The 27196-nt window shown below is 66.7% G+C and overlaps 1 protein-coding gene across 10 annotated transcripts; it reads left to right on the top strand.

The window, feature by feature from the left end:
- Positions 1–714: 714 nt before the first annotated feature.
- On the top strand, positions 715–26943 carry CSNK1G2 (casein kinase 1 gamma 2). Of its 10 annotated transcripts, XM_070624707.1 has the most exons (13): positions 11632–11735; positions 18833–19266; positions 23850–23934; positions 24174–24214; positions 24352–24421; positions 24521–24669; positions 24779–25013; positions 25078–25163; positions 25229–25313; positions 25522–25670; positions 25826–25909; positions 25985–26091; positions 26182–26943. In XM_070624707.1, exons 3-13 carry the CDS (start codon positions 23850–23852, stop codon positions 26234–26236), a joined length of 1146 nt encoding a protein of 381 aa, XP_070480808.1. In that variant the 5' UTR covers positions 11632–11735; positions 18833–19266; the 3' UTR covers positions 26237–26943. The 10 variants fall into 10 exon arrangements, 8 of the variants coding, with proteins under 8 accessions (XP_070480803.1, XP_070480800.1, XP_070480805.1 ...); XM_070624702.1 differs by lacking the exons at positions 11632–11735; positions 23850–23934 and adding an exon at positions 715–1001; XR_011541332.1 differs by lacking the exons at positions 11632–11735; positions 23850–23934 and adding an exon at positions 859–1001 and having other exon boundaries at positions 25522–25645.
- The last annotated feature ends 253 nt before the right edge of the window (positions 26944–27196 follow it).

The following is a 27196-nucleotide window of genomic DNA, read 5'->3' on the forward strand; positions in this document are numbered from 1 at the left end:
GTGAAGATGCCCCCGGGACCGCGGGGGGCGTGCGGGGGGCCCTGCGCATCACCCCCTCCCCACGCTCCCTCCCGGCCGGCGGTGGACTGACGTCGCGTGAGCCAGCACGCTGCAGACTCGTGGAGGCCCGGGCCCGGCGCAAGGCCGGACAGCACAGCGGACCAGCCGCCTCGGGTGACCCCGTCGGACTCGGGCCGTGCTGACCCCGCCTCCGCTCCCGCTTACGTCACCACGTGTTAGGACACTGCCCGCCCGCCCCGCTGGAGTCCGCTCCCCGCCCGGCCCCACCCAGCCCGCCCCGGAAGTCGGCCTGTCCCCGCGCTGACCACGCCCCGCGGCGCCGCCCGGCCGTGACGTCAGGTGGCGAGACCGTGACGCCACAGAAGCGCGGCCGGGCACCGCCGGGGCGACCCGCCACGCGTCGCCATGGCAACGACGGGCGGGCCCGGGCAAGCGGCGGGAGCCCCGCCCCTCCGGGAAGGTGGACGCGACCCCGCGACTTCCCCGCCCGCGCGCGCACCCCCGCGCCCGCGGGCCTCCGGTGGCCCGCGGCAGGCGGCGGCCCGGTCGTCCCTCTACAGGGCGGCCGCAAAGCGCGGCGGCCGTCGCGCGGCGCCCCCGGCTGCCGCAAAGCGGCGGGCGCGCCGCCGGGCCCCGCCCCGCGCTGTGACGTCAGCGCGCCCCGCGGCGTCCGGCGGCTGCGCGGTGGGTGCCGGGCCCTCCCCCGCGACGCTGGCGGCGTAAGCGCGGGTCGCGGGCGACGCTGCGAGACCGGGGACCGGGCGCCCGCGCGGCGGGGACGGCCCGCGCCCAACATGCGGAGGCCGGCGGCGGCGGCGGCGCGGCAGCGGGGGCCCGAGCGGGCGCCGGAGCCCGAGCCGGAGCGCGAGCGGGGCCCGCGGCGGGGGTCGGCGCAGCGCTGCTGAGGGAGCCCGGGCCGCCCAGCCCGGCCGGCCGGCCGCCCGCGGGGCCGCGGCCACGGCCACGGCGGAGGCCGAGAGGTAACGGCGCGCCCGGCTCCCGATCCCGCGGACCCCCTCCCCGGAAACCGCCCCCGCGGACCCCTGCGCTCGCGACCCCCAGTGACCCCCACTCTCCAACCCCGTAGCCCCTACAGCCCACGGACCCCCCGCCTAGACCCCAGCCCCTCACTCTCCCCCGTCTGCTCTCCAGGCCTTGCCCGCCCCCAGCGACCCCCAGACTTAGACCCTGCCGCCTCTCGCCCCTTCTGATCCCCACGCGGCAGCCTCCCTGTCCCCCCAGGTTAGACCCCGCTGCTCCCGCTGTCCCCTCAGCCCCGCCCCACCTCCGCCTTCACTGCCCCCGGTGCCCAGGCCCACTGCCCACTCCCCGTGTGCCCACCCCTCCAGCCCTGGGCCCTGGATCCCCGCCCCTGCCCACCTGGTCCCCGCGCCCCTGCCCACGCCGCCGCGCGCGCTCCCCCGCCCTGGGGTCCTGAAGGCCTTGCTGGGAGAGCCGGGGTCTCGGGGCGGGCAAGGGGCGTGCAGCAGGAGGGGGCTCGTCTGGGGGGACCTGTTGCCGGTGCTGCCTGGGAACTCGCGGCTCTCCCCTGCCTGCCCCTCCCCCTTCCGCCCTCGCCAACCGGCTTTGTTTTCCGGAAACACTTCGGATCAGGGAGGGGGTGAGAGTCTGTGCCCCGGGCGCGGCCACCCCGATCCCCTCCCTGCCCCCTCTGCCCCACGTTTCCGGGGGGGCAGCTTTCACATGAGGGGCTGGGGGCCTAAGGGAGAGCCTCCTGGTGATGTCCCAGGCTGGCGTCCCGGGCGCGGCGGGGCCAGCTGGGTTATTCTCTTGGCCTCGGGATGGCATTGTTTGCAGGAAACGGCCCTGGAGGCTTGCGTGCGCGGAGGTGGAGTCCAGCCTTTTCTCCCCACTTCCTTGCATGGGGGACCCAGGCCTGGCCACTGTCTGGGACTCTGGGGGTGTCCGAGTGTGCATCTGGTGGGGCTCCAGTCCCTGGATCCTCTGTCCCCACCCCGGGGGACAGGGACAGGCTCAGTTGGCGTTTCCCGGCCCCCAGGGGTTCCTGGAGCTCGTGGGAGGGAGAGATGAGTGGGAACGCACAGAGGCTGCCATCGAGGGGGAGCCGGTGGGCGCCGGCGAGCTCGTTCCCATCGGGGAGGGGGTGGCCGCTGGGGGTGGAGAGACTGGGAGCCGGGCCGCAGGTTTGAAAGAGGGAAGTTTGCGGTTGTGGCTGGTAGTTTGTTTTTGTTGTTTGCTTGTGTCTCCGCCACATTGTGCCCCAGAAAGCACTGCTCTGGGCCCCGCAGGCGGACAGATGGGCGGATGGGCGGGGGCTGGCTGCAGCGCCCCCGGGAGTGCACGCGGCCCGGCGCCGGCGTCTCCGGGGCCCAGATGTTTTGTTCAGCCGCTGTGGCGGTGTCTGTGGCCCTGCCTTGGGGAACGCAGCGGCGGGGGGGTGGGGGGGGGGGCGTGCTGGGTTTGGGCCGGGATCCCATAGAGAGCGCCAGGTTGCAGGCTAGGGGGCAGTTGTGTCTGCTGCATTCGGCACGTGGAGGTGTGGCCCGTGCTGGGGGTGGGGACGGAGAACTGGAAGGAGCTGGCTGGACCCTCCACCCCAGCTGTGGGCGGGAGCCCTGGGGTCCGCTGCGGTCACCGGCACGGGTCTGGTTTTCCTGTCCGCAGTTGGCAGCCGGCCCTTCTTGTCTGATTTCCATTCCCTCTCTCCCTTCGCTGAAGCAGATTGGGGCCGAGCGGTTTGTGGCCGGGCTCTGGGCATGTCCCTGTGCTGCGATGACAGCACCCCATGCGGACAGCCTCCTTTGAACGGCTGGTTCTGGTTCCGCCTGACTCTACTTCTCCTCTTAATTACATAGTAGTTACCTCTGGGCTGCGAGAGGAAGTAGGTGAGGTTTGTTAAAAATTGAAAGCCGTCTTATCTGCTCATCCCAGCTTTGGGGAAGCCAGGCGCCAGCCATTAATTTGGTCGACCAGCCAGTGAAGAGGAGTGCTGGGCCGCCCGCGTGCCTGTGCTTTTCCCGGTGGGTCCGAGCAGGCTCTCGGGGCAGGCCTGGGCACCCTGCGGCCGTGTCCCCGCCAGCTGCACAGCGGTGTTTCCCCTGGGGCGCCAGGAACGCCTAGTCCCACAGCTGGCTTGGCTGTCCCTGCTGGGCCCCTGTGAGCTGCCCCAGGTCGGCTCAGGAGCAGCGGGTCCCTTGGGGTTGTGGTGGGGTCAGCTCTCTGTCTTGTCGGACACTTTCTGGGCCCTGAAAACCCAGGGCTGAGCGGCCGGGGACCTGCTCTCGTATGCGGAGCTCATGGTCCATGGGGACCTCTCAGGCTGGGCTGGGAGGGAGCAGGGGAGGCGGCCACGCGGTGCTGGTGGAGTGGTGCCTTCAGGCCTCCGGTGGGCACGGGCCAGTCTGCGTGGGCCGGTTGGCTGTCATTGTTTGACCCCTGGGCAGGAGAGGCCGTTGTGAAGGAGCCTGCGTGCTGATGGGGTCCTGGCCAGCGTCTGGGGTCAGGCCTGGGCCTGGTGGCCACTGTCCTGACGGAGGTCTTGCCGTCTCGAGCTGGGCAGCGGGGGTGCCTGGAGAGCCCTTCCTGTCTGGTCGGGGACGTTCTTGCGCGCAGTGTCTTTCGGCTTAGCGGCCCATCAGGGAAGGGGCGCCTGAGCCAGGGCCTGGTGGGTCTGGAAGCCCCAACCTTGGGCCGCTGCCCCTCCCTATCAGGAGCTTTGGGGGCTGTGCTGGGCGGCCCCTGTCCCCGTGGTACGGATGAGGAGGTCGAGGCCCGAGCGAGCCACTCTGGCGAGGAGGTAAACAGGGTGCCAGCTGGAATTGGCCTCAGCAGGAGGGATGTGGTGGGAGGATTTGGGGTCACGGGCCCGATGGACCAGAGAGGGGGGTGGGCGCCTGCTGCCAGTGAGCCCTTGTCTGTCCCCCCCCCCCCGCCGGCTGTCGGCCTTGCCCTGGCATCTTGCTCCTGCCTGGTCTTCCGCACAGGCTCCTGGTGCAGGCTGTGCGGCACTGGGCCCTTGCCTCGCGAGGGTCCGTGGGAGGGCTGGAGGGACTCTCGGGGAGGGTGGTAGTCAGCGGCACGTCTTCCCGTTGCTCAGAACTCCCACGCGGCTCCCTGAGCACGTAAACAGACTATGGTCCTGCTGTCACACGGCTGCTCTCCTGGCCCTGTCTGGGGTTCCCTCTCCTAGAACACCTCCCAGTTCCCCTCAGAGGGCAGCATGCAGCCCCCTGCTCCGAGCCTGGCCCCCAGAAGGGGTTCTTCTCTCATCCGGGAGCTCGGCGGTGTCCACGGTTGGTGGCCGCCTGGTGTGGAACAGTCTGGGTCCTGCCGGCTCTGTTCGGCCTGTGTCAGGAGTTGGTTCACTGGTGCACGGGCCCTCGCAAAGTCTGCTCTTAGGGGATTCTGCAAATCCGAAAGGACCATGTGGACGCAGAGGACTGCTTCTCAGAGAGGGCGGCTGGGCAGGGATGGAGCCTGCAGAGCGTGTGTGGGCTGAGAGGGTTCCCGGTGAGGGCGGGGGCAAGGACTCCTCGCTAGGGGTGGGCAGGTGCCCAGGAGCTACCCCAGGGGACAAGGACGAGAGGACCCCAGCTCGCTCTGCCTGACCCTGCAGGGCTGGACGTCTCTCCCATCAGCAGCTCCCTGTCCAGAAGTGGGAGCCCAGCAGGACGTTCTTGGAAGAGTGGACGAGCTGTCCAGTGTCCTCACGTGGCTCAGAGCCCCTCCCGCCAGCAGCAGGTGGGGGCCTGGGTGCAGGCCAGGCGCCCGACAGGGTCCCGGGTCATGGAGGGATCCGAGGTGGCCTCGGGGTGGGCGGGTGCTGTTTGAAAGGTAGAAATAGCTATCACACGTTGTCGCGTGTCGTGACTTCACGTTGGGCCGTGTTCTGAGAGTCTTGGAAATAGTCGTGCTTAAAGGTAACCGCTCAGTTATGCAGACATCCCCGCTCTCCTGAGGGAGGTGACACTGGGCTCTGTGTGGATCTGCAGAATGTGTCCTCTGCTGCAGACCACCAGCCGCTCTTATCTCCACGCGGGGACAGACGGACGGGGCTGCAGGGCCTTCGTCCCAGAGGTACCCCTGAGATGGCGAGCATTTGTGGCTGTGCCCGTCACGGGGGGGCCGCACTCACTGTGGTCCCAGGGCCAGGCTGGTGGGTGACCCAGCCAGGACGTCAGGGCAGGGCTGGGGGGTGGTGGTAAGGGGCAGTGGGCCCAGGACCCCTCATGGCATGCTCCTCCGCCCTGCTGGCGCCTCCCTCTGTCCCTGTTCTCAGCAGCACGGAGGCCAGGGTGTCCCCACCTGGCGCTGTTTGTCAGTGCCCACCCTCCCCTGGCCTGCTGGTCCCACTCACGGGCACCCTGTTCTCCTGAAGCTGCCCCACTGGGCCTGCGGGGGCCCCCCTGTTCTCCTGAAGCTGCCCCAATGGGCCTGCGGGGGACCCCCCTGTTCTCCTGAAGCTGCCCCACTGGGCCTGCGGGGGCTTCCCTGTTCTCCTGGAGCTGCCCCACTGGGCCTGCGGGGGCCCCCGTTCTCCTGAAGCTGCCCCAATGGGCCTGCGGGGGCTTCTGTTGGGGACGCTTTCTATACCTGGGTCTCTCCCCTCAGCGCCGTGGACATCGGACCAGGTCCTTGTCTGGGGCGCCCCCAGTTGTGACCACCACAGCTGTCCCTAGGCGTCACCAAGTATGGGGGAGACCCTCCCCTAGAGACTTCCCACCTGCTTGCATCCACCCAGTGGGTTGGAGCTGTGGGCCTGGGGTCCAGAAGCACAGCCCGCCCTTGCCCCCAGGAGCTGGACCTCTAAGGGAGGAAGAGGGGAGGGGACTGGGGGAGCCTGTCCTCCTGACGGCCAGCAGGGAAGTGGACCTGGAGCAGTGGCCTGGCTGAGGTCCCCCATGGGGCATATGTGGCATCAGCGTCTCCCCTCCTCGCATTGTGCCTCTGAGGATGACTCCCCTTGGCATGTGGCTCTCTCCTGGTTTCATCCCGGGGCTCCAGGCTGTGGGGGGAGTTACACCTGCTGCCTGTGGGTTGGGACTGCCTCGGCAGGTGGGGGCGCCCGGCTGTGGGAACGGCTCTGCCCCAGGCCGGGGACGGGGAGCTGATCAGGATGCCATTCCCCTGGTCTGCGGAGAGCAAAGAGCTGGGCGGGCACTCCGCAGTCCTCCCTCCAAACTGGAGTCCAGCTGGCCTGTCCTGGCGCGCCCTGCAGCTTGTGCCCCTCGCTCAGGCGAGCTGCGGGGTGTGCCAGGCACCTCTGCCGCCTCGGGCTGCAGACCCCCGTCTGTAATGGTTACTCTGGCACCCAGCTCAGCAGCCCGCTTGTGGATGCTGCCGAGTGTTTTTTGGGGGGGGGGGGCAGGGGCAGCAGGTACTCCACCCCAGCGGTGCAGGCAGCTGGCCCATGGCCCCATGGAAACAGGACTCAAGCTGCGTGGGTGGTTGACAGTATGCAGTAGCCTCGTTAAAATGCAAAAAGCAGCAGGTGAAATTTGTTTTATTCATCTCGGTGCATACAGGACCTGACCGCTTACACGTGTGGTCGGCGTCCGAGACTGTCACTGAGGTGGCTGGTCGCTCCTTTCGTTTGGGTGTGCGTTGACACCGCAGCTCGTCCCCAGCTGGAAGCTAAGTTTCCTTTGGAAATGCTTGGCTTTGGGAAATATACAGAACTGCGTAGAAACCGTTCGCGCCCTGGCCAGTGAGTCCTGCGGGGGGTCGATCCAGCTCCCTGTGCCTGTGGCCCCGGCTCCCGCCCGCGCCTTGGCCCGAGGGCACGGGAGCCGGGCAACTTCGTGTCCTTGTGGCCAGGTGAAGGCGAGGGGCCCCCAGCTAGGTTTTAATTTCAGACGAACAACTGAAAATTGCTTCCTGCTAGTCTGTCCCGAACACTGCATGGGACGCCCATGCACCAAGTGGTCCGTTGGTTATCTGAGACTCCGCGTGTGCTGGGCGCCCTGTGTTTATCTGCTCCGTCCAGCACCCTCGGCTGGCGCTGGCCTGCTGGGGCACTGGGTGGCCAGGAACGAGGTGTGACATGGAGAGTCGGGGTGCCGCCTGCTCCTTGGGAGAGAGGGGCTGTCCTGCTGCATGTCTGGCCGGAGGTGGGGCCCGGCCGGGCTGGGCAGCCTGGAGTGTGCCCAGGGCCTCCCAAGGTGGAGCTGCGTGTGCGCACAGATGAGCTATGCTGTCGCCTGCCCGGGTCTGAGAGCACTGTGGTGTGCTGCGTGGGCATGGCACCCACGGCCCAGGGACTGAGCCTGACCTGGGTGCTGGGGGCCTTGGCAGGGCCGTGGGGAAGGCCCGAGCTCGTGGGTGGGACTCGAGTTCTCCCGTGGGCAGTGGGAGTCAGCCCTTCCTCCTCCCCAGCGTCTCGCCACTCGCTGTCTTTTGCCTCCTGTGCACACACACCCCTCGGTGCCTCTGGAATGTTTACGGGCAGCATCTGTCGTGGAGGCCGGCGTCGGTTAGACAGGGCCCAGGAGCGGGAGCCGAGGCTCTCCCGTCGGGCCTAGCATGCGGGCGGCTCTGATCTGCACGGGGATGAGCCATGTGCTCGGAGGGAGGCCCGGCCAGAGCCTCCCCCTCGAGTTCTGTGGGACTGCTGTGTCGGGAGAACACACACTCCACGGTTTGTAGTTGAGATGTGATTCACAGACCATGAGAGTCAGTGAAGTGTGTCCCGCGGTGTTTTCAGCACCTTCGAGGAGCTGTGCAACCGCCACCTCTGTCTAGTTCTAGGACATTGCGCCACCCCAAAAGCAGCCCCGTCCCCACCAGCAGTCACCCTCACCCGCTCCCCAGCCCCTGGCCCCCACAAGCCTGCTCTCTGTCTGTGGAGCTGCCTGTTCTGGACATTTCCCGTCCATGGGGTCACACGCCATGTGTCCTTCTGTGTCTGCTTCTCTCCTTGAACGTGGTGTGTGCAGGTCCGTCCTTGTGCAGCTGTGTCAGGGCCTCGCTCCTCTTCACGGCTGCATCATGTTCCAGCGTGTGGGTGGACACGTGTGTGGACCCGTCGTCCACTGGTGGGCACTGGGGGTGTTTCCACCTTTGGGCATCGTGAGTCCCGCTGCTGAGAACACGCGTGTGCAGGTTTTGTGTGGACGTGCGTTTCGGTTCTCTTGGGTGGACACTGAAGAGTGGGGCTGCCGGGCCATTCCGCGTCTCTGCGATGAACTCTGAGGAGCCGCTGACTGATTTCTAGGGTGGCTGTGCCATTTCTGTCCCCACTGCCGTGGGGGAGGGTCCCATCTCCTCACATCCCTGCTGCGGACGCTTTTCCAGCGGCTGCATCCTGGTGTCTCCTCGCATCGCTTCTCCTGGGCTGAGGTTTCTCCTGACCCTGTATCCCAGCTTCTCCGCCTCGTCAGAGTCCAGGAACGCTGGCTGGTTTCCGGAGCCCGCCGTCCTGCTGCCCTGCACTTTCTAGAAAACCAGGAGTTCTGAGCGTGTGCCGGGCACCGGGGCTCCTGTACAGACAGACAGATGTGCCAGCCTCTGGGTCTCGGTTATGGCGAGTTTTGGGGCCAGGCACCCTCAGCCTCCTCGCCCGCGCTCCTCTGAGCAGGTATGTCCAGAGTCTTAGAGTGACCGACAAGCGCCCCCAGCCCGTGAGACCAGAAAACCACCCTGCTTTCTTGGTGTTTTAAGTAGCAAAACCCACCCGTGCACATGAAGAAAACAAACGTTTCAGCAAAGCGTAAAGGACGTTTTTGAAAAGTCAGGTTCCAAGTGTTGGGCACCGTTCGCGGTGCAGTGAGACCCCTCCAGACGCCGACACACCTGTGTGTCCGTCAGCAGCACCAGCCGCTGCCCTGGAGCCGCCTCCCGCGGGAGCAGCCTCGGGCCTCCTCTGAGTGGAGGAGGGCCTCCTCCACCGTGGAGCGAACAGACCACCCTGGGCTGTGCCCTGGCCAACAGAGTCACCCCCCCCCCCTCCCGCTGTCCCCAGGGCCCCGAGCTCGGTCTCCAGGTGAGGTGACAGCCCTCCAGTCCCAAAGCAGGCGCTTCCTCGAATTGCAGGTGAGGATTCTGCCATTGGAGGGGAAGTGAGGCCTGTGTGTGGGGACCTCTGGGCAGGAGGGGCCTGTCGGAGTGCCGAGGGCAGCTCAGGATGGGGAACTGAGCCAGAGGGGAGGGTGGCCGTCGGTGGGGGGAGGGGAGTATGGTGCCTGGCGTCTTGGGCGCCTCTTGCAGGAGGGCCTGCCTCGGTGTTGCCTGTGTTGACTCAACCGCCGCCCTCCTCGCCCTGAGAAAGGCTGCCAAGGTCCCTTGTCCAATGCTGTGCCCAGTTCTGGGGGACATGTCACCCCGAGGGAGCTGGCCGGGCCCCCGCCCACCTCCTGCAGGTGGTCAGGTCCCCTGGGCAGGGCTGAGAGGACCAGGCCACTGTGGGGGATGCTCAGCCCACCCCAGGAAAACTGGGGAACAGGGGCAGTGTCCTCTGCCGTGCACATGGGCCTGTTTGCCGGTGCTTGGGGGCCTTTCGTGTCCTGCCTCCTGGGTCCCCTCACCTGCATCCACCAGCAGCCACCCCTCGCCTTCGCCGGCTCTGCAGGGGTGGGGCTGGGCCCATGCCCACGGGAGCAGCCCTTGCTCCCAAGGGCGGCCAGGCGGATGCGTGGAGGGCGTCCCCCTTCCCTGCCGTGTCCCCACTATTGCTGGGTGCTGTCATCTCGAAGGTGGCACGTGCTCGGTGGGAGGGAGGAAAGAGGATTCCAGGGTGGGAAAGGGGGAGAGGGGCGTCCCGGGTCGTCTCCCCGCCCGCCTCCGCTCCTCCGAGCCAGAAAGAGCTGGGCGACCACTTCCTGGCCCCCGCCACCTGCAGGGCAGGCTCTGGGGCTGCGCCGTGTGCGCTTCCTCTCCGTGTGCGCCTCCTCTCCGTGTGCGCCTCCTCTCCGTGTGCACAGCTGCTGTCAGCTGCGCACAGGGCGGGGCACGGTGGCCCCAGCATGGCTGTGGCAGCCCTGGCAGCCATGTGGCTGTGCGGGTGGTCCTCGCAGAGGCTGGGTGGGCCCTGAGGCTGACAGCGGAGCCCTGTGAGCTGCCCCCTGTGCGCCGGCCCTCCTGTGGCTCTGGCGGGCTGAGCAGCCATGTTCACTCGCGTCATCGTCAGAGATGCTCGTCTGTAAGGCGGTGCGTTTCCTCTGCGGCTCTGCCCCGTCTTCCGTGTCTGTGGGTCTGTTCTGTTTCGCTTGGTCCCCAGTCTTGGCGTTCCTGCCTGTGCCGTGACAGAAAGTACCGCATCCTCAAGGAGTTTGCGGGCAGTGAGTGGGCGCAGGGACACTGCGCAGGGGTGTCGGGAGCCCGGAGGGCCGGCTCGCGGGGCGACGCTGGGGCTGGGGGGCGGATTGGGAGGGGAAGGTTTGGTTCTTTTTAAACAGCCTTTATCTCAGAGCAGTTCTGGAGTCACAGAGACGGCGGGAAGGCAGCTCGGAGACCCCCGTTGCTCACGCCACACGCTGGAGCCGGACATGCTCCCGGCGCTGAGCCGGGGCTGGTGCATTTCATGAACCCGGGGCCCCGCTTTCCTCACACTCCTCAGTCCCCCGGTGTCCTCCTCCGTCCCGGGACCCCATTGGGACCCCGTGTGGCAGGCAGGTGCCGTGGGTCCTCGGGCCCCTCTGGGCCGGGCCACTTCCTGTGACATTCCTTGTGTGGACGCCCGGGGCCATCGAGAGCAGCCCTGGGAAGCCCCTCTTCCCCCCCTCCCGACTCTGGGGGCTCCGGGGAGGCCGCTGCCGCCTCTTCCAGCGTCTAGGATGCCGGCAGTCTGGGGCTGTGGCCACGTCCCTCCAGTCTCACCCCGTCATCACGTGGCTTCTTCCTGCATGTCTCTTGTCTCCTTGTGTGGACACCTGTTGTGGTTAGGGCCCACTCTCATTTGCAAACGAAGTCGCATTCCCAGACTCCGGGGTTGGGGCGTGTCTTTCTGGGGACACAGCCCACACCAAAGACCGAGACAGTTGACCCGGCACGTGCACGGCTCCACCCACACTGCTGGGCCGGTTGACAGCATGTTGCCCAGGTAGCCCTGAGGTGGCCCGTCCCCTGTAAGTCTTCGGCCCTCTCCCCAGAGCATCGGCACATCTCGTCCGCCTGGTGCGCCTTTCGTGAGTGGGCACTGTGACCGACAGTCCCATCGTCCACACCAGCTCCGTCCTCATGGCAGGAAATCCTTGTGCCCTCTCAGGGCATGGTGGGGGCCGCGGCCAGCTTGTGCCAGCTGCTGAGCCTGTCCTGGGGTCTGTGCCCCCTGGGCACTTAGAGGCAACCTCACACCCCTCCTTGCTACACCTGGCCTGCTCCACTCGTTACCCATGCCCTCGGCCAGGTGGGGTATGGTGGCCATGTCCCCGGCCCTGGTGAATCCTGGGAGGAGCTTCTGGGACAGAGCGGGGCTAAGGGGAGGGACGTGTATGTCCAGAGTTGCCTAGAAGGGGCCACACCGGGATCGCACCTGAGTCTGGGCACGTGTTAGTTGGGACTGGTGACCATGTCCGCCGTGTGCTGGGCAGCCCACGAGGGCCCCCGGGAGGGAGGCTGCCCCACCTCTGCCTCCAGCCTCTTCCCGGCTCTGGGCTGGGGATGTGCCGGTGATGTCAGCCCAGGGACTGTGACATCACTGAGTGGAGACGGGCAGAGAAGGGGGTCCCTGGGGCCTCCGCCAGGGGAGCTGGCCCCTGGCCTTGACAAGATGGAGGACCCCAAAAAGAACACGGCAGGTAACAGCTGAGGAGGGCGCTTGCAGGGAACGTGGCCCTGGCCACGGGGCAGTCTCTGCAAGATGCGCTCAGTGTAGACACGGGCGGGACGGCAGCTGCCTGCAGACTGGCCAGCGGTCAGCCACGGCCTGGACCAGCAGGTGGGGGTGGGTGGGAACGTCCTGACATGGAGGTTAGGTTGGCGCAAGGGCCGAGTTGAGCCCACTCCCCGGGAGGGCCTGGCCGCGTCGGGGAGGGCTCTGGATGGGACTGGGGGCCGTGTTGGCTGGGTTGAGCCCAGGTTTATTTTAGGGCTGAGTGAGGCATGGGGGGCCACCTCCCCACTGTGGGTATTTTTAGCCCTGGGCCCAGCTGGCTGACATCAAACACTTCCCTCCGCTCAGGTCTCAGTCTGAGCTTCCACCCAGGTGTGCGGGCGGGGCACCCGTCACCTCCCAGGCCGGCCTTTGGCTCTAGTCCTGGCCCCCATCGGCCCCTCCTTGTTGTCTCCGCTCCCCATAGGTCAGCATGTGACTCGCTCTTGCTGTCCCCCGCAGGTCCTGTCTGGCTTGAGAGGGTCCCAGGAGAGGACCCAGAAGGCCCTGTGTAGCCTTTGGGGGGCGGGGAGCACACCCAGGGCATGCCGGGTCGTCACTTCTAGAGCCATTTCGAGTGTGTGGCCTGCTGGGAATGGGGGAGGCCACTCTGGTTTGGGGGCCGAGCAGGGGTTGGCATCCTCGGGCCGTCCCTGGGAGGGGTCAGGGTCCAGGGCCCCTCACCTGCCTCCCTGGTACCTGCTGGCCTTACAGGCGGCGCCCGTGGGCGCTTCCTGTCATAAGGGGCTGGTGGGGGCAGACATGTGGGCCGAGGGACCTGAGGTGGGGCGTGCGTATGTGAGCATCTCTCCGGTTCACACCCGGGTGCTGGCTGTGTGCTGCCCACGGGGCCCCAGGGGGCCCGACACTGCGCACCAAGCCGCTGCTCCGGGCTCTCAGGCCATGTGTGGGCCGGTCCTCTCCCCGTGCCCCGTCACATGTGTCCTCTGTTGAGGGGCCTCCTCTGAGCCCCTCCGCTGGCAGCTGGAAGCGTGTCTATAAAAGTGCGTCTCTGCTGGGTGGAGGTCCCTCTTCCGGTCAGTGAGACCACGAGAGCGGGGCTGCTACAGAGCAGGGTGGAGTGCCGTGGGCGCCTGGCCGCCCTGGGCCTCAGTTTCTTCCTCTGAACACGGAGGTGGAGTGGATGCCAGGGGAGTCAAGGGTGTGTGGAGGGCATCTGCCGGACTCCGAGCACGTGTAGGTGCCCCATAAATGCTGGAGGCCACCGCTGTACTAGGGTCATTGAAGGTGGCCGCAAGAGGGTTCCTCGGGGAGAGAGTTGCCAGACCCCAGGCCTTGTCACAGGGAGCTGGCGCGAGGATGTGGACTCGTGGGATCCCCAGAACCAGCCGGGGGCATGAGATGTGGCAGCTTCCTGGCCCTCAGGGCCCCCTGCAGGGGCACGGGAGGGGTTTGTGCCCTGGCATGGGGCCGGGCGGAGACGACGACAGATTTCGGGTTGCAGGGCCAAGAGCACCTCCCGCCTTGACCTGAAAGCAGGTGGGGCCACTGCCCAGGAGGGAAGTGAGGACCCCCGAGGGGCTCCTCGAGCGTACTGTGGGGCAGAACGGTGTTGGTCCTTCCTGCCCATAAAAGCCAGTGCACACAGTTGAACCCCAGACTCGAGTGTCTCTGCCTGCAGAGGGGACCACAGGGCACAGCCACTGCCGGGAAGTAGGACTTGGCAGCATGTGCGCCCTGGGCCACCTCCCGGTACCTCTGTTCACAGCGTGGACGCTGCCTGATCTCGTGGTCCCGGAGTTGCGCCCCCGTGTGCCCCCACCCTGTTCCAGTGACCAGGCGACCCCTGTCATGCGTCGGTGTGATCTCAGGTGTAGGGGACGGTCTCCTGTGAACAGGAGAGATCCTCCTGTCAGGCAGAGACGCCAGGCCCGGGACAGAGACCACACCTCTGTCCTCACTTGTCCCCGCTGTGCCCCGCCTGCGTGGGGACCGTCTAGCACGCCCCTTCTGTGTGCGTCCCCGAGATGGCGGCTCTGTGCGGGATGCTTCCTGTGGTCCTGCCAGGGGCAGGTGGGTGTGCCTGGCCCCAGGAGAGTGCGATGGAGGGGCGCGGGAGTACACGCACCAGGGCTCTCCTCATAGTGTCTGAAATGCACACGGGTTTCACATCCACCTCTGATGTGTGTTTGTTTTCCGAATATGCCTTTGTGTGCATGGGTGTCTGCGCATCTGGGCGCGTGCTTGTACATGTGTGTGTTTGTAATTGTCTTCGGGCAGGAAAGAATCCGCTGGAAGCCACCTCTGCGTGTCTCTCCGGGGGGTGGGATGCAGATTCCGGTGACCCTTCGCTGGAATTGGGCTGTTTTCTGAGGAGTGAGAGCTGTGTGTCCAGGTGTCTGGTCCGGGAACAGGAGAGGCTTGGGGTCACTGTGTGCGAGCCTCTACACAGTGGACAGGGCCAAGCCTTCGGCTTTTTGCCTTTAGAAGTTACCAGTACAGGGCCGGCCCAGTGGTGCAGCGGTTAAGTTCACACGTTCCACTTTGGCGGCCCGGGGTTCGCTGGTTCGGGTCCCGGGTGCGGACATGGCACTGCTTGGCAAGCCATGCTGTGGTAGGCATCCCACATATAAAGTAGAGGAATATGGGCATGGATGTTAGCTCTGGTTCAGTCTTCCTTAGCAAAAACAGGAGGGTTGGCAGCAGATGTTACCTTAGGGCTAATCTTCCTCAAAAAAAAAAAAAAAGTTACCAGCACAGGCATCTTTTGCGAAGATCCCGCCCAAGCTGGTTGCTGTTTTGAGGAGCTCAGCCTCCCGCCCGTGCCTGCTCTGTGTGGCCCTCTCGGTGGCTCCAGAGCTGAACCGTGTGCACAGGTTCCTGTGTGGTTGGGTCCTGCCCCCCATGGAAGACCCTCGGCCCCCGTGGCTGTCCCCTGCTGGCTTCCTTCTCATCGTCTTCTGTGCGGCCACGGTCACTTCCTCACATGAACGTGCCTGGCCGCCCCTCGTTTCTGGCTTGGGCTGGGGCTCTGTCGGGGCAGCGGAGCAGCCACGTGCCCAGAAGTAAAGCGAGAGCTGCGGGGAGTGCGATCAGGACCACAGCGAGACGTCAGCTTGTGCCCGCTGGCACGGCCGTGACCAAGCCAGACCTCAGGAAGGGCTGGAGGCTGCGCAGCTGCACCCTCGGCGCGGCAGGCGCAGTGGGCAAGACCGGGAGATGGTGTCAATGCGAGAGCAGCTTGAGGCTCCTCACACATAACAGAGCGTCCCGTCTGAGTGGCACTCCCCTCGTTAGGCACTCGCCCAGGAGAAGTGAAGGCACAGGTCCACGCAGAGACGCGTGCATGAGTGTCCACAGCAGCCTGAGGCCCGAAGCCCCAAGGTGGCAACAAGCCAGGGTCCCTCCACAGGGGAGTGGATGGGCAGATGTGGTCCATCCACGCTGGAACGGGACGCAGCCCTAAAGAGGAGTGAGGCCCTGGCATGGCTGCACCTGGACGGACCTTGAACCCACGATGCTCGGGGAGAAGAGCAGACACCGGGGGACAAATGAGATCTACTCACGTGAGGTGCTTAGAGTCAAATCCAGAGAAACAACGTGGATTTTCGGCTCCAGGGGGGCGCGGAAGGAGAGAGTGGGAGTGGCTGCTGATGGGGACAGGGTTGCTTTTGGGGTGATGGAATGTTCTGGAACTGCTGGTTGCCCAGCTCTGCTGATAGAAACCATGCTTCAGTAACAGCCATTGAACCGTCCCCTTTGAAAGGGTGAGTCGTGTGGTCCGGGGTTTCTATTTCCTTGATGTAAACGGCAATGAGCCAGGGACTCAGACACAAAAGCGTGGGCCTCCCACCCTCGGCGCAGGGAAGTGCTGGGCGTCCTTTGTAGCAGCGGCCGCTGCACCCCAGATGTGCCCTGTGGGCCTCACCCCGGGACACGGCCTGGGGGCTTGGGAGGACGCGAGGAGGGTTGCTATTGAACAGCCAGCTGGAGGCTGAGGCCTGTCTGCGCAGATGGGCCTGCCGCCGAGGCCACGGGCGCATTTGGAGGCTTTCGTGCGGTTTCCAGGTGCACGCGACCCCTGGCCCAGCCGCCTCATGTTCCCTCCTGGCCGCTGTCCCGAGGCCCCTGTCCCCGTCACGCCTTCCAGGCTGTGCCAGTGGCGTGGCGGGTGCCATCGATGGAGCCTGGCAGGTGGGGATCCCCACAGGCCCCCTTCCCCCCGCCCTGTCCAGCCCCTGCTCCTGGCAGACATGCCCTTGGTGCCTTCTCATCTCAACCCCCCTGGTCACCGGTGCCCACCTGAGTGATGGCCCCAAAGCAGGCCAGGCCCCACCCCTTCCTGACTGAAAGCCCCAGGTCACTTCCACGTGCAGTGGGGTGGAGCACGCGACTCTGGGGCTGGGTCCTCCAAGTGCCCCCTGGCCCAGAGGGGAGGAAGCCCCTTAGCTGGCGGAGGTCCACGTGCTGCCCCCTCGCCAGGCTCCCCGTCCCCTCAAGGGTGGGGACTTGGGGCACCGGAAGCTCCTCGAGAAGAGCGGCGCTTGAGCCCGGCGTGACTCGCAGTGCACACGCGTTACAGGTCAGCGAACCACGCGGCGCCCGTGGACACGGAGAGCCCGTGGTTCTCAGGAAGCTTGGGTTGATGGCCAGATTCTCCCGCTGGTGACCAGCCTGGGTTCCAGGTCTTCCTGTGCGGACTGAGACCTGAAACAGGCCGCAGACCCCACTTGGGAGCAGCCTCTGCGGGCTCAGTGCTGTTCGCGTCCGGACGGCACCCCCGCGGCCTGCTCCCCATCGCCTGCCATCGTGGCAGCCGCCTCACTGGGGTTCCCACAGGGCGGGGACGGGCCGGGACCTGCAGCTCCGCCGGCTTCCGAGGGTGGACCGTCCCCGGGGCTGAAGGCACTGCGAGGAGCAGTGTGTCACTGTCCCTGTGTCTCACCCGGAGGGGACGGATGGAGAAGACCCTGGACGTAGATAAAGTGGCCAACAGTGAAGCGATGGGGGGTCCAGGGTTTATTACCTTTGTTTTATTGTAATTATTTCCTTGTAAGTTTATGTAAGTTTACGTACTTTCATCTGCATTGCCGCTGCTCGCGGTCAACTCCCAAATTCCCAACAGCAAACAGTCCCCACAGGTGATGGGTCACAGGTCAGGAGGTGGCCTGGCCCCTCTCTTGAAATTCCAGGACAGCTGCAAGTGGGCAGCCTGTGGCCTGCTCCCTGCCGCCACCTCGGCCCGGGCTCCTGGTTCGCAGCCGCCTCGCCTCCAGTGGGAGCGTCCCCCCCCCCCCCACCGCGGGCGGGGCTTGTCCCAGGCCCCAGGGAGCGCAGGGCTGTGTCCTCACACGGGGCCTCCCCGGAGCCCAGGGAGATGGAGACGCACGGGGAGTGGGGGCTCCCGGGACGGGGTCCACTCTGAGCTGGCCCGGGCGTCTCTGCTTTGAGCCTGGTGACTAGCGTGTCCTTTGTACGCCATGGAAGGTGCTGTTCTCGGGCTGGGGTGGGCCGGACGCTTGGCCACTGTGCTGGATGGTGATAGCCAGGAGGGCACTGAGGCGTGTCCAGATGGGCAGGCACTGTGGCGGCCGATCCCAGTGACCCCGGGGTCAGTGGGGGACCTGGGAGTTGGGTTGGCAGCTCACCAGGAAGGACTGCCTAGGGGAGCACCCGCAGCATTGGAGCCGGGCCCAGGGGCCCGCCAGGCCAGGCCTGTGCGGTGCTTCTTGTTGGGGCTGACCTGTCCGCACGGCTTGTTCTCGTCCTTGGGAAAGGCCAGCGAGTCACCCTGGTTTCAGCACCGTGAGGTTTTGCCTGAGCCCTGGGCCCCCGCCCGCCCGGACGGTGCGGGGTCTGCCCGCTGTGGGCCTGTGCTCTGGCCGGGTGGCCGCGACGGGACCCAGCCTCAGCCAGTCGCCAGGAGGTGGGCAGTCTGCGTGGGCGGCCGAGCCGGGGCGGGCGTGCACACACGTGTGGGGTGTGCGTGGTGTGCACGCGTGTGTGGTGCGCGTGTGGGGGAGTGCAGGAGTGCGTGCACGCCCCGGGTCCTTTCCACCTTGTGGTCCCATGTCTCCGTGCATGTGTGGCGGGGATCCCCTCTGTGGAGCAGCCCCACCCCCTCACTCCCAGGAGCCCAGGGCCAGCAGAGGGCTCTGTCCTCCATGTGCTTCTCAGGCCCCACTCTCATGTCCCCATTGCCATCCCCAGCACTCCGTTTCGACGTCTGGGTGGGCACTTCTTGGTTGATTTGAGTGGGGTGACTGGCTGGGATGGGGGGGACTAGGTTCGGGGAGAGCTTGTGGGCTCAGGATGGGTCGAGGGAGGGAGCCGGGGCTGCGGGCAGGCCCTGGGTGCCCACGCTGTGCCCAGCCCTGCTGGGATGTCTGCCCCTCCCTGCGTCCTGGGAAGCTGCTCGGGCACCTGCCATCCTCTCTGCGGCCCCTTCCTGCCCAGTCACCCTTTGCCAGGCTTGCTCTTGCCACTGCGGCCAGTCACCCGGCTGACCACAGGGTCACAGGCTCCTGGAACTAGGCCTGGGGCCTTTCACATCTCCTGGACGTCCCAGGTTCAGGGGACAACTTGGAGGTCCCCAGGGACTCTGCTCTGCCATTGGTCATCTTTCCTCCTCCTCTGAGCGGCGCTGTGGCTTGGGGAAGGGGGCTGTGGCGGGCTGACCCCTAGTGTCTCTGCGCCAGGCCTGGGGCCCCTTCCTGGCTCCAGGGTTCTGGGGCCTCTCACTCGATTGGCGTTACCCGTCCTAGCACTGTCGTCCTTGAGCCGTGTTGTGGCGGTCACACGACGGAGTGTCCCCCCCTTGACGCGGGGCTTCACGAGGGCCTCAGCCACCTGTTCTCTGTGCCCCAGGAAGTCACGGTCGCTCTCGCGCCTTCAGAGCTCTTTCCAGAATGCTGTCTCACCGCAGGAGCCCCCTTGTGGTGTCGCCCTCAGTTAACGCTGACCTCCCCCGTCCCCCGGGTCCCCTGCCGGGCTGCGTGCCGGGTCTCGCAGCATCATGGGGGGCATCGCACCTGCTAATCTGTGCCTCTGTTTCTCCGCCAGCCGGGAGCCACGAGATTTGAGGCGGCGGGACCTGTCAGCAGAATGTGTCCTCCCCCCGCGCACAGCCCCAAGGCCACCGAGATGAGAGCCGCGGCTTGGCCCTCGCGAGCGCCAGCGTCTCACTAGCCGGGGTCCGCCGGCCGCCATGGTGTGCTAGCCCTGGAGAGCCACCTGCGATCTCACGTCTCCACAGACCCGGGATTTGCACGGCAGCAGAGTCACCGTGGAGAGGCCAGGGTACCACAAACTTATGGATTTTGACAAGAAAGGAGGGAAAGGGGAATCGGAGGAGGGCCGGAGAATGTCCAAGGCCGGCGGCCGGACCAGCCACGGTGTCCGGACTTCGGGGACCAGCTCAGGGGTCCTGATGGTGGGCCCCAACTTCCGGGTCGGGAAGAAGATAGGCTGTGGCAACTTCGGGGAGCTCCGGCTAGGTGAGCCCTGCTCATTCGCATTCGGGGGGTGGGGGGAGGGCTGCCTGGGGGCACGGCCGTACGCAGACAGACCCCCAGACTGTCGGGACCGGGAGCACAGGTACGTATGTGGGGTCCCCTACCCCAGGAGGAGGAGGTTGTGCGGGAGCCCGGCCCCCCCCAAACTCCAAGGGGTCTGGGCCCACACACCAAGGGCCACCCCGGGGGTCCAGGTGTGGCTACAAGTCCAGCACTTGGCTCGGGGCTGGGGCGAGCCAGGCTTGGGGTTCCTGAGCTAAAAGGCCGTCGAGGGCGGGGGCCCGAGCTCTGTCTGCCGGTGGGAGGGATGCGGGGCTGTCACGGTCAGTGATGGAGACGGCCATGGGTGCCGGACAGACAGCACCCTCCCCAGAGCCCAGCCCGGCTGCCTGGCAGAGCGGCCACTCTTCAGCTTGCCCTGGATGGCGCCTCTTTGACCTGGCCCTGCTGCCCCCTAGGACGTGCGTGTGCACACAGACATATGCTCGCACATACGTGGGCACACACACACTCCCCCCAGGCCCAGAACTGACCTGCAGCCTGAGGGTCCCTGTATGGCCTGAGCGGCCGTCGTGGCCCCGTCCTGGGCATCGGGAGCAGCAGCCTGGACAGAGCAAGTCTGTGTAGACAGACGAGCGCGTGTGTATCGGGGGCCCTGGGAGGCTTGCTTTTATTTCAGACGTTTCCTAACTCTGGGGCGCGTGTTCTTGCGGCTTGGCGTGGTTTGAGAGTTGCCACATTGTCATGGTGCTGGTCGTGGTTGCCCCATTGCTCTGTCCGTGTGTCAACTGAGTGCCTTTCACTGTCCGCCCTCCTGCTCGGGGACGCTGGGCCACGCCCAGGTTTGGCTGCTGTGAGCTCAGCGTCCTTCTCTGGGTCTCGGTCGCGTGTCCTCGTTGAAGCGCGGGGTCGGGAGGAGGGCCGTGCCTAGGAGAAGTGCTGTGGGCGCCTGGAGCGCTGGGCTCCGCGTCCCACCAGCCCTGGGGTCAGGCCGCCCTGTCTGGGCGTGTCAGCGGCTGTGAGTGTGTCTCACGTGAGCTGTTTGCACTTCTCTGCTGAAAGATGTTGAGCAACATTGTGTTTCATGTCTTTTTCGGGTTGTTTTGAGGATTTTTTCTTTATCTTCAGTTCTAAATCTGGATGCTGCCTTGCTCAGGGGTGGTTTTCTCTGTTTATCCTGCTTGGGGTTCGTGGAGCTTCTTGAATCTTTTTCAGTGGTATTCACGCTTTTTCATTAGACTTGGGAAACTTTACCTGTTATCTCTTCAGATGTTTGCCCGCCTCGGTCTGCTCTCTGCTCCTCCACCCTTGTCGCACGGAGGCAGGCAGTGGGCGCTGTCGCTCGGGCCCATCGTGCAGCCCCTTTTCTCTCGCTTCAGCCTGGACAGTGTTCGCGCCCTGCTCCAGGGTCCCCTTTCTTCCTGTCTGCACTGTAGTCTGGCGGGAGCCACCCAGGGATTTCTCCTTTCACACGTCGTATTTTCTCTTCATTTGACTCCCGTTTCCCTCTGGACCTTTCTCTTGAAATCCTCGAGTGCTTGCGGCCGTGGTGCTCTGACTGTGTTCTTGCTCGTCCCGGTCCCCTGTCCCCCGCGCTCACGCGTCTGGTGGTCTCCGTCGTGCATTGGGCAGTGTGGCGCCGCGCGTTCGGTCTGGGTTGAGCTTCGTCCTGCCGACTGGTCTCGACTCCGTCTGGGACTGGTTTTTGCCCCGCTCGGGAGCTGAGAGCAGATGCCCCCAGGGCTAGAGCTGCCGTCCCCAGGGTGTGGCCTTCCTGGATTCCTGGTGGAGTGTCAGCGGGTTCAGGAGGCCTCCATGCTCTGGGCGGCTGCAGCTCCAGCGTCCTCCCGCCTCGTGCGGCCCCAGAACCTCCCGTCTGCGCACGGGCCCTGGGGAGTTGCTCTTTGAGGTCCTGCAGATGCTCACCTTCCGCCTGCTCAGCTGAAACGGCGACACGGGCATCGCCGAGGCTCTCAGGGCCAGAGCCTGTAAACCCACAGACCTCAGATGCGTGCACGCACGTGTGCCCACAGACACGCACACACGCTCCCTTCAACCTCGGGCTGGACTCCAAGGACTGGGTCTCCCAGGGCTCAAAGCACGAAGCGTCTTCAAGACACAGGATGAAAGCGCCAGGCACCGTGAAGGATCAGTTAGACTCGGGCACCGTTTAGCGCGTCTGCTTGTCAGCACCGTCAGAGCCTGGACGGGCGAGCCATGGCCCAGGAGGTGCTGCCGTCAGAGCCCAGCTGGCAAAGCACTGGTACCCAGGGGACCGACCGGATGAGGATGCGATGGTAAAGGGACAGACGCCCCAACTAAAAGCGGGCAAGAGGTTGGAGCAGACGCTTCGCAAGAGCAGACGGACGATGGCCCGTCTGGCACCGATCAGAGCAGCTCTGCTGTAAGGGAATGCCTGAGACCACCAGGCGTCCCTTGCACATGGGGTATGTCCCGATGCCGCCCAGCCGGGAACAGGAATGAGCCCTGGGCACACCACAGCACGGGGCGTCTCCACCGCACTGGGCCCTGGGACAGGAGCCAGGGAGGAGAGCGCGTGCGGGCGGTTCACCCTGGGGGCCCTCCCGGAGGAGACGGTGGGCCTTGACCTGGAGGGGCGATGACCTTCTGTCATGATGGGAGGGGGGTGGCCCAGGCTCACAGGTGTGCGCTCCGACGTGTGCGCTGCCCAGGGACGTGGCGCCCCCCGAGGGAAGGAGGGGACCATGAGGAGGCGCTGAACTCGGTCTCTGGCTGGAGCGTTTCGGGGCCGGGGCCGCTCTCTAAGAGCAGGAGATTGACGGGTGACGGACGTGCAGATATATCAGCAACGGAACAGACACGGTGAACAGCCGATGGTGTGATCCAGGCGCTGAGGGTTTGGCTGTGCTGTGCATTTGAAACTCCCCTGAGAAAGCGTTGGGGGAACACGTGAGGCACCTCGGTTTTTGTCAAACCCAGGAACCAGGACTGGAAGCAAGCTGGCTTTCCCTGCTGACAGGCGCCTGAGGGCCTTGCGGTCCCCGCAGAGACTGGGCACCCCCGCGCCCCATCCAGGCAGGGGCAGGAAACGGGGTCCTCGTGACGGGAAAGAGATGGGGAGAGGCGCAGCGGACGGCCCTGGATGCACGGTGGTGGCGCGTGGAGGCCGGCGGCGGCTCCATCAGCAGCCAGAGGTGGAGGGCTCGCCGGGCGCTGCCTGTGCCAGCACGACATCAGCTGTGTTTCTCTGTCCCAGCAGCCACCAGTCGGGAAAAAACATACAAACGTCACCAGGCATCCGAGCGCCAAGCCCGCCTGGTGCCTCCTGCCCGGATCTGAGGAAGCACACCCGGGCTCTCCACGCCACCAGCCACGGGCACCACGAGCAGCCGCGTGGAAGGGGTGGGTCGGTGTAGGATGCCCCCCTGAGGTCTGCAGACTCCGTGGCACTGCAGCAGGGCTCTGGGGAGACCACCGGCGGACTTGGCTGCGTGCGGACGCAGATGCCTCAGGACCAGATGGAGCGGGCGGGGGGACCTGGCCACCACCTGAGGTCGTCCACAGAGGGACGGCCTGAGCGCATGTCACCCGGACTGTCCCGCTGCAGCAGGGTGGATGGGGGTGAGGCCTCCTCCCACGGTGGACCCCCTCAGGCCTGACAACAGCAGCACCTGGAGGAGTGGGGACCCGCGTGGGGCTGTGTGCGTGCGGTCAGCACCTGGCGAAGGCGGTCTTGGGACAAAGGCTGCACAGGACGGCGCTGGGAGGGCTGCGGGACCAGAGCACTGGCGCATGTGCGCACAGCGCTGTGTACGGCAACCCGAAAATGATACGAGGGCCTGGGGCGGCCCTGCCTCCCATGGCAGGTCACCAGGGGTGATGACAGGACTGTCTGGCGCTCTGCCCGCACTAGGGACCATAACAGGTGGAAAAGTGGACCTCAGGAGACCCCGGGGCTCGTGCTGGGGCAGCTCCGTGAGGTTGCGTGGGCAGGCTCTTTCTCTACAGGCGCTGGGGGTCCTGGGGGCTGGGCTCGGGGAGGCCTGGCCCGGCCGCGTCTGTTTCCACCCTGAGAGGGACACGGGTTCCCCACCTGGGCATGCGGCTCTGTCACCTGGGGAGCCGGCCGTGGGCCCTCCTGAGTGGGCAGGGTCTCAGCTGACACAGCTGGGCCGGGGCCTGCATCGGGGTCCCAGTGCGGGCGAGGGGCGCGGGAGGAGAGTGAGTCGTGTGGGGGTGTAACATAGCTCCCGGTGACTTCTGTCCTGGGCCCCCCACTGCACAGTCATGGGGCGGGGGAGAGGAGGCACGGCCTGCGTCCCCTGGGGGTGGGGGGCGGCTCCGGGATTGCAGTCTGCCACCTCAAGTCTGTGAGTCCCACACGAAGGCATCGAGCGGACTCAGTCAAGTTACCGGGCAGCCCTGGGGGAGATTGGGTGGGGGCGCCCGCATGGGGGGCTTCCCGAGCATCTGGGGCAGTGTGGTGGGGAGGGCACTGCCGAGTCTCCTCCAGCTTTGCCGCAGCGGGAGTGGATGAAGGGCCATGGGGTCACGGGGTCTTTGTTCTATTTTCCCTTTTTTAGATGGGACAGTTGGAGGCCCTGGCGCGCTGGTGGGGAGGACCCCGCAGAGGAGTTGGGAGCAGCCCCTTGAGTGGGCCGAGGCAGGGTTGGCCTGGGGGTGGGCGGGGTGCCGGGGTGACTTTGGGGGCTGGGGTGGGTGGGGTGCTGGGGGGTCAGCAGGAAGGTGGTGGGGGTGCCAAGAGAGGAGGGTGCGGGGCCCCTGGGGGCCTCCCACGGCGGCGCGGGGTGCCTTGCAGACCGGGCGGGCTGGGCCGAGCTCAGGGGGCTGGGGGACAGGAGTTGGCCCTCGGAGGGCCCTGCGAGCTGACTGCCTCTCCTCCACAGGGAAGAATCTCTATACAAATGAATACGTAGCTATCAAATTGGTGAGTCGGGGCCCTGACCCCCGCCCCCTCCAGCCGCCTGGGCCCCCGCTCACACCCGCGCAGCAGCCCTGGGGTGGGGTCTCGGGGCTGGGGGAGGAGCGCGCCGGCGCCCCGGTGACGGCCGCCTGTGCCCGCAGGAGCCCATCAAGTCCCGGGCGCCGCAGCTGCACCTGGAGTACCGCTTCTACAAGCAGCTCAGCGCCGCAGGTACCGGGGGCGCGCGGGGCGGGGCGGGGCGCGCAGGGCGGGGCGGGGCGGGGCCGGGGCGCGCGGGCGCCACACGAGCGAGTGTCCGTCCGCCCGCAGAGGGCGTCCCTCAGGTCTATTATTTTGGCCCGTGCGGGAAGTACAACGCCATGGTGCTGGAGCTGCTCGGGCCCAGCCTGGAGGACCTGTTCGACCTGTGCGACCGCACGTTCACGCTCAAGACGGTGCTCATGATCGCCATCCAGCTGGTGCGCGGCGCGCGGGTGGCTGGGGGGGGGGTGGGGAGGAGGCGCGGCGGGGGCGGCGGCGGGGCTGGGTGGCCTGGGTCCCACCCGCGACGACCGCGTGCCCCCCCAGATCACGCGCATGGAGTACGTGCACACCAAGAGCCTCATCTACCGCGATGTGAAGCCCGAGAACTTCCTGGTGGGCCGGCCGGGCAGCAAGCGGCAGCACGCCATCCACATCATCGACTTCGGCCTGGCCAAGGAGTACATCGACCCCGAGACCAAGAAGCACATCCCGTACCGCGAGCACAAGAGCCTCACGGGCACGGCGCGCTACATGAGCATCAACACGCACCTGGGCAAGGGTGAGCGGCGCGCGGGCCGGGCGGGGGGGCGCGGGGGCCGCGCTGACCTGCTGTCCCCCCGCAGAGCAGAGCCGCCGCGACGACCTGGAGGCGCTGGGCCACATGTTCATGTACTTCCTGCGCGGCAGCCTGCCCTGGCAGGGGCTCAAGGTGGGTGCGGGCCGGGGGGCGGGCCTGGCGGCCTCCGCGGCCGGGTGCTGACCGCTCTCCCGCAGGCCGACACGCTCAAGGAGCGCTACCAGAAGATCGGGGACACCAAGCGGGCCACGCCCATCGAGGTGCTGTGCGAGAGCTTCCCAGGTGAGCCGACCCGCCCCGGCCCCTGCTCCCCGCACCCCCTGCCCCTTGCAACCCCTGCCCCTGCTCCCCACGCCCCCCGCCCCTCCTCCCCGCACCCCCTGACCCCAGCCCTTGCTCCCCGGGCCCCCTGGCCCTGCCCGTGCCCCTCGCTGTGCATCCCCGGACCCCCGCCCTGTGCCAGCCCCAGCCTGCCGCTCGCTCTCCGCAGAGGAGATGGCCACGTACCTGCGCTACGTGCGGCGCCTGGACTTCTTCGAGAAACCGGACTATGACTACCTGCGCAAGCTCTTCACCGACCTCTTCGACCGCAGCGGCTTCGTGTTCGACTATGAGTACGACTGGGCCGGGAAGCCCCTGGTACGTGGGCGGGGACGACCCGGGGGGCGTGCAGGGAGCCCCTGGTAAGTGGGGGTGGGACCCTGGATGTGGGGCAGGACTTTGGTCGTGAAGCCACGGGCCCTGGGCAGCAGGGGGGCGGGTGGCGGCCTCAGCCTGCGTCCTGTGCCCCGCAGCCGACGCCCATCGGCACGGTCCACACCGACCTGCCCTCGCAGCCTCAGTCTCGGGACAAAGCCCAGCTACACGGCAAAAACCAGGTGAGGGGCCGGGCCCAGGACCCCGACGGGGGCGGGCGGGGGCCACGTGACTCCATGTTGCCCCCTGCCCCCCAGGCGCTGAACTCCACCAACGGGGAGCTGAATGCCGACGACCCCACTGCCGGTCACTCCAACGCACCCATCACTGCGCCGGCCGAGGTGGAGGTGGCTGACGACACCAAGTAAGGCTGGGTGGCAGCCGAGGCTGGGGCGCCCTGGGCCACCCGCCCCCGAGCCCCTGGCCCACCTCCCGCCCCTCACCGTCCCTCCAGGTGCTGCTGTTTTTTCAAGAGAAGGAAGAGAAAATCCTTGCAGCGACACAAGTGACGAGGGCGGTCTCTGGACCCTCTGCCGCGGCCCTCAGGGCGCTTGTCACGGCCGTGGCCCAGCGGACGTGGACTGTGGCCGCCGGGCTGCGAGCCCCCGGCCGCCCTTCACAGACTCGGGCCGAGCTTCCCCCCGTGTCTGGCCACCCCTCCGAGAGCACTAACTGTCCGCCCGGAGCGCGCCGGCCGCCGTTGCAGTGAGTAGAGGCGCCGGTGGTGTCATAAAGTCCAGCTTGTCTCCCTCGATCCAAAGGCCATTTTCTCGAGGGGGCGCTGCGGGCGTCGCTGCCGGGGGCGAGCCGCCTGGGCCTCCCTGCGCCAGAGGGCACGGCGGGGTGGGCGGCCCCCAACCAAAATGCTGCACCAAAGCTTGGGCCGCCGTGGCCCTCGGGCCAGCCGCGCCTGCTCGCCGAGCTGCGCCCAGACCCGCCCCGGGCGGCCCGCTCGACCCGGCCTGGCAGCCCATGTGGGCTCCTGTGTCCGCTGCGGCGCTGGCCAGCGAGGGGACGGGCGCTCGGCTGGGCCGCAGGCGCGGGGGCGGCACCCATGGGACTGCGTGCGTCCTGGAGGCCCGGGCGCTGTGCAGGCGGCCGTGCGTCTGGGTCCTGCTTCACCGAGTGTACAGAATGGCACTTCCGTTTCTCTCATGCTTCCTGGAAGCCATAGAACTTAGGGGCTTTTTTAAAAAAATAAAGGAAAACGAAACCAGTCCTGAGTGTGGTGTCCGGTCTTTCCAAGAGGTAGAGGCAGCGCCCTGCCCCCAGGAAGGGACAGCACCGCAGGTGGTGACGATCTGGATGGAGCCCGGGCGTGGCGGCCCCCTCTTGGGGGACGGGCAGTGGGAACAGCGGAGGGCCGGCTGGTCCTGTGGGGACAGGCAGGGGACACGGTTGCCTGCCCGGGAGGAGAGTGGGGAGTCACAGGCAGGGATCTGGGTGACGGGCGTGGCGTCGGCCGTCCA

Source organism: Equus przewalskii, chromosome 6 (assembly GCF_037783145.1).
Source record: "Equus przewalskii isolate Varuska chromosome 6, EquPr2, whole genome shotgun sequence".
Lineage (NCBI taxonomy): Eukaryota > Metazoa > Chordata > Mammalia > Perissodactyla > Equidae > Equus > Equus przewalskii.

Bases quoted from the DNA above. Each gene is read 5' to 3' on its own strand.
- CSNK1G2 (XM_070624699.1), top strand. From the start codon at position 19,083: ATGGATTTTGACAAGAAAGGAGGGAAAGGGGAATCGGAGGAGGGCCGG. The intron at 24,215-24,351 runs GTGAGTCGGGGC...CTGTGCCCGCAG, and splicing joins AATACGTAGCTATCAAATTG to GAGCCCATCAAGTCCCGGGC. The intron at 24,670-24,778 runs GTGCGCGGCGCG...GTGCCCCCCCAG, and splicing joins TCATGATCGCCATCCAGCTG to ATCACGCGCATGGAGTACGT.